At 42.6% G+C, this 10,000-nt stretch overlaps 1 protein-coding gene across 1 annotated transcript in view; it reads right to left on the minus strand.

Moving 5' to 3' along the window:
- Window positions 1-988, minus strand: part of fbn1 (fibrillin 1) — a 56,299-nt gene extending 55,311 nt beyond the window's left edge. Inside the window, 3 exon segments of the mRNA XM_068732274.1 lie at window positions 91-394; window positions 630-725; window positions 899-988. Of these exon segments, the coding sequence (XP_068588375.1) occupies window positions 91-281 (191 nt within the window). The 5' untranslated portion in view covers window positions 282-394; window positions 630-725; window positions 899-988.
- Between the last annotated feature and the right edge of the window lie 9,012 nt (window positions 989-10,000).

The raw sequence follows: 10,000 nt of genomic DNA on the forward strand, positions 1-10,000 counted from the left end.
GTGAAGATGCTCATTTAAATTCAAAGTAAAGACCTGGCATACAGTGTTGTTCCAAAACCGGAGCAATAAGGATCATCATAGTCACATTACCCTCTGAGGACGTCCGAGCCTCCCCTCCTCTTGGCCCTGCTGGCTCTGGAGTCGGTCTGCTTGGTCACGGTCTCGCCGTCCTCGGTGTCCACCACCTCTGCAGTGTCTCCAAGCTCGGCGCAGAGCGACAGCAAGGCCAGCAGAGCCACGGCCAACTGCAGCAGCCGTCCTCTACACTTACTGTCGGGCATATCCACTCTCAACGTGTGCACAGCTCCAGTGCTCGGTGGAAATAAAAACAATAAATGTATCCTAAACTGTTTTCCCCCCAGCCCCGTCGAACCTCTGCCGTCTGGAGTCAAAGCTGCAAAACAAACAAAAAAAACAAAAAAAAAGTTCAAAAAGGTTTGGAAAAGACGCAGAGGAGTGCGCAGGAGATGCTGCGCACAAAAGAAAAACAACTCTGCTGCACGCTGAGAGGTGGCTGCTGCGATATGACTTATTACGTGAGAAAATCATTCAGCTCGCAAAAGCAAAGCATGCAGTGTAGAAAATGTGCAAAAAAAAAAAAGTTGCGCACGAGTGAGTCGTTACTTTACCTTGTCTCCCGAACAGGAGATTCGCCTCAGACCCGACAAGAGGACTAACTCCACTCTCACTTGCAGGTACTGCTAAATATAGGTTTTAGAGGAACACTGCGGAGAAGAAGAAAAGTCACTCAAAACCTCAAATCGCTGAGCTCCTATAAATAGATGCGCATCGTAACTTCTGGAGTGTGCTCGTGCGCATCCAGTTGTGTGTTGACTTTGCGCAGATAAGTTATTGGAGCTGATGATGCATTCCAGAGGATGAGAATGGCAAAACTCACTGTGTGTCTCTCTCTCCCTCTCAGCAGAGCTCTTTCCTCATCCCTGCTCTGCTCAACTTTCCCTAAAAACTTTTTTCTCTCTCTCTCTCTCTCTCTCTCTCTCTCTCTCTCTCTCTCTCTCTCTCTCTCTCTCTCTCTCTCTCGCTCTCTCTCTCTCTCTCTCTCTTTCTCTCTCTTTCTTCCGCTGCTCTCGCGATACAAAAAGCTTGAGTGCAAAACGAAAAAAAAGAAAGAAAAAAAAGCACAAGTTAAGCTCTGGACCACTAGCTCCGACCCTGAACATTAACGTCAACTCATAGAGGTTTAGAGGGAGGAGCCAGTGTCAAATATAGATTATAAATAATCTGCTTTTTTTTCGCTTTTTTTTTAAACAATGCACCTGTTAACTCTTTACTGTAAAATGTGGCATGTGCACACATCCGAACAGGGAAAGGGTTAATAACTTGTAAAAATGTCTTTATGATCTTTATTATTACTAATCCTATCAGTTATGAGCCATTCATAAATAAAAATGGCGTTGGCTGGTAACGGTATAAATGCATAGCAAGACGATTTTGCTGCAGGAGGTTCTTCCTAATTAAATAAGTTACAATCCTGCAGCTTGCTGGAGGAGAAGAAACAACTTCACATTGAAGCCTATTATTATTACAATTCATACGCCATTTAAATGTATATCTATCGTCGAAACAGGTACCAGAGGATCACGACAGCTGATTTGTCAGTGACACACTTAGTCCTTGTGAACACAACGCGAAAACTGTTTCAATCCTCTTCATCTAGTATTGAATTGTGTCCTGTACACACACACACACACACACACATGTATACATGCACTGTGCACGCTGTGTGTTTTGAGGAATTTTGTCCAGTGCAGTGATAGTTTTCACACACACACCGATTCATGTCTGCAGCCACACCCAGCAAATATAGAGTCAGCCTGGCTCCTCTCTCAAGTATGCTATCGCTCTAAAGCCTCTTGACACTGTATATTCCTCCACATTAGTTTCCACTATCAGCCTTTTTCCCCCTTTCTTTCTTCTCCTCATTATCATCCACATTCTCCTCTCGCACGTGTCCGAACACGGCCTCAACCTGCACTTATTCATAGGTGGTGTTGACTTAGTGCATTCGATCTTACGCTTTTGACCGCGGACAAAAGTTACATTGAAATATGACCGCCACAGAACTTTGCAAGTGAAAGGCTGACACCCGCTGAGAGCCGTGCCTCTGAACCAAAACCCTAAGCCCTTTTCTCTTCAGCTCTTCTGTCAAAAAAATAAATAAAAATGGCGGTGACCTGCCGAAGCTGCTGCAACAGGCGTCTCGCCGTATGTAGTATTTCATCTGGTGCACAGAGTACTATATATATATATATATATATATATATATATATATTTATTAGCTTCTACAACTTTTCTTTTTCCATCCTCTGACACTCAGGTTGAGGCACGCATCTCCACTAGCCTCGCTGACATCTCCAGTTGGATGTCTGCCCACCTTCTCAAACTTAGTCTCAACAATACTGCGCTGCTGCCTTCTTTTTTTTTTCCCCTGGAAAGTCCTGCCCTCTGCAAGGCCTCTCCATCACCGCTGACAAGACCACGTTTACTCCTGAACCGACTGCCAAGAGTCTTTGTCTGCCTCCAGACGACTCAGGCAGCACCCACAGTGCAATCCTGCAAGTTTGCTCATTTTTATTTTCTAATCGCCGTCCTTAAAAAGTGTCTTTATTTTCTCTGTAGTCATGTCCTGTTTGGGCTACTGCAGCTCTCTCTTTCAGACAACCTCCCAAAAATATTGGAGGCCGCCCCATCTTCAGTTTCATAAGCTTCTCGATCTACTCCCTCTGTAAACTCCCTTTCCTGCTCGCCCGTGACCTTCTGTATGTAGTTTGAAATGCTTAGGCTTTCTGCCTCCATACCTCCATGTCACGGTTCAGACGTGTTCTAGTAGACTTTCTTTTTTTTGCATGTTTAATGACCTCACTTCTGAATGATGAAATAATCCAGATTTGTATATGCTGATGACTTCTACCAATCAGCAGGCCCGACGCACTGGAACTCCCAGTGCACCAGCTGGTCCTCGTGACCGGAGGCCAACACCAGCACTGAAATAAGACAACACTTTTAATATACAAGCCCCATGCTATATCTACTAAAACACAAGACGTAAATAATGTACATTGTAAGGTAAACAACAACCAGCACTTGCCACTGCTTCTGCACAGTCATGACCCAAGGAAGCATGTGCACAAGAGTGATCACAGGAATGAAGCTGACACACCTGTGCTTCATGAGCCTCTTAACGGTTGAGGTGCTGGGTCCTAGAGTCCCTCCTAGTACCCATGTATTGTTTTTATTGTCTATTTTATGTAAGTACAAGTAGTGATACCACAGTGTTAAGTAAAAGTAGTGTTACCACAGTGTTAAGTAAAAGTAGTGATACCAGAGTGTTAAGTAAAAGTAGTTATACCACAGTGTTAAGTAAAAGTAGTGATACCCAGTGTAAAGTAAAAGTAGTGATACCACAGTGTTAAGTAAAAGTGGTGATACCACAGTGTTAAGTAAAAGTAGTGATCGCACAGTGTTAAGTAAAAGTAGTTATACCACAGTGTTAAGTAAAAGTAGTGTTACCACAGTGTTAAGTAAAAGTAGTGATAGCACAATGTTAAGTAAAAGTAGTTATACCACAGTGTTAAGTAAAAGTAGTGATACCACAGTGTTAAGTAAAAGTAGTGATAGCACAGTGTTAAGTAAAAGTAGTGATACCACAGTGTTAAGTAAAAGTAGTGATAGTACAGTGTTAAATAAAAGTAGTGTTACCACAGTGTTAAGTAAAAGTAGTGATACCACAGTGTTAAGTAAAAGTAGTGATACCACAGTGTTAAGTAAAAGTAGTGATACCACAGTGTTAAGTAAAAATAGTGATACCACAGTGTTAAGTAAAAGTAGTGTTACCAGTGTTAAGTAAAAGTAGTGTTACCACAGTGTTAAGTAAAAGTAGTGATACCACAGTGTTAAGTAGAAATAGTGATACCCAGTGTTAGGTAAAAGTAGTGATAGCACAGTGTTAAGTAAAAGTAGTTATACCACAGTGTTAAGTAAAAGTAGTTATACCACAGTGTTAAGTAAAAGTAGTGATACCACAGTGTTAAGTAAAAGTAGTGATACCCAGTGTTAGGTAAAAGTAGTGATAGCACAGTGTTAAGTAAAAGTAGTGATACCACAGTGTTAAGTAAAAGTAGTGATACCACAGTGTTAAGTAAAAGTAGTGTTACCAGTGTTAAGTAAAAGTAGTGTTACCACAGTGTTAAGTAAAAGTAGTGATACCACAGTGTTAAGTAAAAGTGGTGATACCACAGTGTTAAGTAAAAGTAGTGATCGCACAGTGTTAAGTAAAAGTAGTTATACCACAATGTTAAGTAAAAGTAGTTATACCACAGTGTTAAGTAAAAGTAGTGATACCACAGTGTTAAGTAAAAGTAGTGATACCACAGTGTTAAGTAAAAGTAGTGATACCACAGTGTTAAGTAAAAGTAGTGATACCACAGTGTTAAGTAGAAATAGTGATACCACAGTGTTAAGTAAAAGTAGTTATACCACAGTGTTAAGTAAAAGTAGTGATACCACAGTGTTAAGTAAAAGTAGTGATACCCAGTGTTAGGTAAAAGTAGTGATACCACAGTGTTAAGTAAAAGTGGTGATACCACAGTGTTAAGTAAAAGTAGTGATCGCACAGTGTTAAGTAAAAGTAGTTATACCACAATGTTAAGTAAAAGTAGTTATACCACAGTGTTAAGTAAAAGTAGTGATAGCACAGTGTTAAGTAAAAGTAGTGATACCACAGTGTTAAGTAAAAGTAGTGATACCACAGTGTTAAGTAGAAATAGTGATACCACAGTGTTAAGTAAAAGTAGTTATACCACAGTGTTAAGTAAAAGTAGTGATACCACAGTGTTAAGTAAAAGTAGTGATACCCAGTGTTAGGTAAAAGTAGTGATACCACAGTGTTAAGTAAAAGTGGTGATACCACAGTGTTAAGTAAAAGTAGTGATCGCACAGTGTTAAGTAAAAGTAGTTATACCACAATGTTAAGTAAAAGTAGTTATACCACAGTGTTAAGTAAAAGTAGTGATAGCACAGTGTTAAGTAAAAGTAGTGATAGCACAGTGTTAAGTAAAAGTAGTGATACCACAGTGTTAAGTAAAAGTAGTGATAGCACAGTGTTAAATAAAAGTAGTGTTACCACAGTGTTAAGTAAAAGTAGTGATACCACAGTGTTAAGTAAAAGTAGTGATACCACAGTGTTAAGTAAAAGTAGTGATACCACAGTGTTAAGTAAAAGTAGTGTTACCAGTGTTAAGTAAAAGTAGTGTTACCACAGTGTTAAGTAAAAGTAGTGATACCACAGTGTTAAGTAAAAGTAGTGATACCACAGTGTTAAGTAAAAGCATGCGTTTAAATCTTCTTTAAATAAAAGTACAAAAGTATTAGCATGAAAGTATACTTATATTAAAGTGCTCACTATGCAGAATGGCTCATTTCAGAATTACATAATTGTATTAAAAATGAATAATACATTAATGTGTTCATCATTTTATTATTGCAGCTATTTAAGGCGGGACAACTTTTAATGACATTATCTGTTGCTGTGTATTGTACATTTCCTCCTAGAGAACTCCTATTTTATCTTGATGTATAACGATACGTCATATTTTATTTGTTGATTATATTGCGTGCTATCAGAATCTGTAACTAGCAACTAAAGTTAACTTTTGCACTTTTATGGCGTAAAAAGTACAATATTTGCCTCTGAATTATAGCGGCGGAGAAGTTTAAAGTAGCAAAACATTGACATGGAAGTAAATTCAACTTAAGTACAAAACTTAAGCAAATGTACTAGTTAGAGTTGGGAGTTTTTTCCTTATCCAAACTGAGAGTCAAAGAATAGAGGATGTCTCATGCTGAACTGATTGTAAAGCTCCAGATATTCTGCTACATAAACTGACTTTCCACCACTGCCATCATCTGTTATTCATAAATTCATATCACCAAGAAACTAAATCAGAGAAACCATACGTATATGTCAAACAGCATTCGTTCAAGATTTGCGTCAAACCTCGGTCGCGTCTTTATATATTTGGATGTATTTCTCTGTCACAGGCAATTTCCTTGACCTCCATCATTATATATGTTATATATATATATATATACTGTAGCACCTGGCTTTTAACAACGGTCTCTTCCTCCGTGTACTTCGTGATCTATTACCAGAGTCAAGACATTAACTCATTTACACAGCTGTTGGACAAGCACACTTTTTCACACAATCTTTCAGATTTTTATTGACTCAAGCCCATGTCAACCACCGTGGTTTGGAGTAATTAATCACAATTACAGATCACCTTCTCCTATTTCTTCTCTCTGCTACTCCATTCCCTCTCTTTTGCTCTCTTCCGTTGTCATTATCTTGTCACTGAAGCATTATTTGAGGCTCAACATCCCTGTTCCTCATGACTATGAAGGTAATGTAATAGTGCAGTAACTGGTGGTAAGGTCGGTGAAATAAGCACGTAAATGGGAGCTGAAACGTTATCTTTCTATTGGACGTGTTGTAAGATAAGAACATCACTTGCAGTAAATGGTATGTATGAGTTGACAGAGGAGACAAAGATCCAGAGGAAAGGAGAAAAGGTCTCGAGTCAAGGAATGAGAGAGTCTGGGGGAGAGGCAGAGGGCAGAAGTGGCCACCGTTGATTGGTTTGTTTTGACAGTAAGACAGCCTCTCCCTGGTCGTCTTGGAGCCTGGACTCTTTCTCTCTCTCTCTCTCTCTCTCTCTCTCTCTCTCTCTCATTTTCTCTCTCTCTCCCCCCTCTCTCTCTCTCCCTCTCATTTTCTCTCTCTCTCCCCCCTCTCTCTCTCTCCCTCCCTCTCTCTTCCTTTCTCCCTCCCTCTCTCTCCCTCTCTCCCTTGCTCTCTCTCCCTCTCTCCCTTCCTCTCTCTCTCTCCCTCTCTCCCCCTCCCTCTCCCCCTCTTTCTCTCTCTCTCTCTCTCTCTCTCTCTCTCTCTCTCTAGCCCCCTCTCTCTCCCTCTCTCTCCCTCCCCCCCTCTCTCCCTCTCCCCCTCTCTCTCTCCCCCCCTCTCTCTCTCTCTCTCCCTCTCTCTCCCTCCCTCTCTCTCTCTCTCCCTCTCTCCCTCCTTCCTCTATCTCTCCCTCTCTCTCTCTCTATCGCTGTCCCTGTCCCTCTCCCTCTCTCTGTCTCTCTCCCTCCCTCTCTCTCTCTCTCCCTCTCTCCCTCCTTCCTCTATCTCTCCCTCTCTCTCTCTCTATCGCTGTCCCTGTCCCTCTCCCTCTCTCTGTCTCTCTCTCTCCCTCTCTGTCTCTCTCCCCCCCCTCTCCCTCCCTCCTCTCTCTCTCTCTCTCTCCCCCCCCCCCCCCCCCCCCCCCCCTCTCCCTCCCCCCCTCCCTCCCGTATAGCTGAGATCTCCCTCTGTAAGGTAAGCGTGGCCTTGGTGTGAGGAGCTGAGATGAGGCTGAATAGCTGTGTTCTCGAGCGTAAAGCGGTCTGAGGCATGTTGGTGGGAGTCAGAGACCGCTCACCGGCTTCGACGCCCCTCGACGTCATTGACGTGCTTCTGTTGCAGATGTTCCTTCGGCCAGCTGTGGAAAGTAACTCATATACATTCACCTATAGGTGCTGTACTTAAAGGGACAGTTACAGATTTAGGGAAATATGCTTATTCGCATTCTTGCTGTGAGGTAGAAGAAAAGATTCCACTCACACGTTCATCTGGTGAATATGAAGCTACAGCAAGCAGCCAAATGAATCCGGATGTGTGCAGAATCAGGGGGTGGACAAAATAACACAAACACCTTATAATACAAACAAGCAATGATGTTAAATAAACGTCTCCATTATCGTCTCCAACCCCAAACTTAGATGACTCATTACTAATTACTGCATTAGTAATAATAAAGAAATAATTGCAGGTGTATAAGAGGATAATTTGGACAACAATGCAGAGACAGAGACAGACACACACACACACACACACACACACACACACACACACACACACACACACACACACACACACACACACACCATACTACTAGGGTGACGTCAGAGCTGAGCGTACTGCAGGAGTGTTTCTCCTGAAGCTTCAAGTGATGGTTCTCAACAAGACGTACTGATGGATAGCAGAGAAGGGGTCGCCCTCTGCTCTTCCTCAACACAGAGGAGGTGTCATTTACAGTAAGACACCCCCCCCCCCACCCCCCCCCCCCACCCCCCCACCCCCCCACCCCCACCCACCTCTGTGTCTCAGCCCATCCTTTCTTCAGTTAATCCCCTCACTGTGAGTGACTGAGCGTGGGTTTCATTTTGGGGAATGTTGACTCCACTGGCCTGAAATGGCTGAACTAAAAAGCTTGAAATAGCAGGACGACAAAGAGGTTGGATAAACATTTCTTAAGAGTGTAGTCTGGTTATTTCTGTGGAGTATTTCAATACCAAACACCAGGCAATTAACTTATTATCACCTACTAATAACACAACTCGTGCACTGAGACGTCTCTTGCTTTAACGTTCGTTCGACAGAAGCTCGTTTCTCTCCGGCTGCGTCACCGATATTCCTTTTTTCTGTGTTCACGTGTTTCATACGTCCCAAAAGGCGTTTTTGTTTTTTTGAATCGCTTAGATTGAGCCCGTCTCTCACTGTGCTGCGAGCGTCGACTGCAACGAGACTTTCTCACACTGTGTGTTGTCTTTGGCTCCAGCGGCTACGGTTCATTTCCTTTTGTCTTCTGCAGCACAACCGCTGCCAATATTCATGTGAAATATTTCAAGAGAATGAGCTGCAGCAGAAACGAGTCTCCACCTCCTCCCCTCCTCCCCTCCTCTCTCTCTAAGAATGTATGCATGTATGCATGTATGTATGGGTGTGTGTGTGTGTGTGTGTGTGTGTGTGTGTGTGTGTGTGTGTGTGTGTGTGTGTGCTTCTACTTATTCTAGATTTGCCTTTTTTGTCATAAGGATTAAATAATGATAGAATTCTATCAGCAGTTTGGGCTTGGCCGTCTATTATCACATATGGTCTCCTTCACTAACTCTTTCTCTCTCACACACACACACACACACACACACACACACACACACACACACAGTGCCCTGCTGCAGTACAAAATCACCACAAAATAGCTCTGAGGAATCCCCTTCTGCCTCCAAATGGATCACTTTCCCCGTGTGTACCTAGGCCTTGCATGGACTCATTTCCCTTAAAAAATTGCTTCACCAGACGAACAGAATAGGATTTTTCGGGTCATAAAAAGTTGTAATTGGTCTCTTTTCATGGTGAGGATGCCTCTTCTAAGCAACAGTTATGAGGAGGAGGAGGAGGAGGAGGAGGAGGAGAGGGGGAACAGGGGTTGACAGCATGAGTCATCTCTCAGTGTCCCGGGACCAGTGTTTAATAGCTGGTGTACTCACCCTGGATGTTTTTTCGGCTGTGCTCCGCCTCTGGCGTCACCCCTGATTGAGAAAACAGGACATTGCATTAGAACACCCCCCATGGATGGAGCAGAGTAAGTGAGACGGCCTCTCAAATCCCAGATCCTCAATCTCAGCTATAAACACTCCTGAACCTGCTGGTGTAAACACCCAGGAGTGTGTGCACGCTCCTTTTGTGTGTGTGTGTGTGTGTGTGTGTGTGTGTGTGTGTAGGGGGCTTCACACGAACCCACTGCACAAGTAGAAGGGACCTTGAGGGAGTAGGTTGACAATTTTGGAAGTATGCTTATCTGTGTTCTTGCCAAGGAATGGATAAGAAGATGAATATCACTCTCATGTCTGTCTGTTGAATATAAAGCTATAGCCAGCAGCTGCTTATCTTAGTTTTACCTTTAAGACAAGAAATAGGGGGAAACAGCTCGCCTGGTTCTGTCCAAACTGACAAAATCCACCTACCAACACCACCTCTAAAAATCACAAATTTAGTAATGCACACAAACAGCAAAGTGAAACCTTTTCAATTGCAGTTTTACCGGAATTATTTACCGGGCTTGTTGCGTAGTAAAGTGGGCGTGTCTTATAGCCTGCCAGA

Source organism: Cebidichthys violaceus, unplaced genomic scaffold (assembly GCF_023349555.1).
Source record: "Cebidichthys violaceus isolate CVI_PGR_0920_01 unplaced genomic scaffold, fCebVio1.0.p SCAF_106, whole genome shotgun sequence".
Lineage (NCBI taxonomy): Eukaryota > Metazoa > Chordata > Actinopteri > Perciformes > Stichaeidae > Cebidichthys > Cebidichthys violaceus.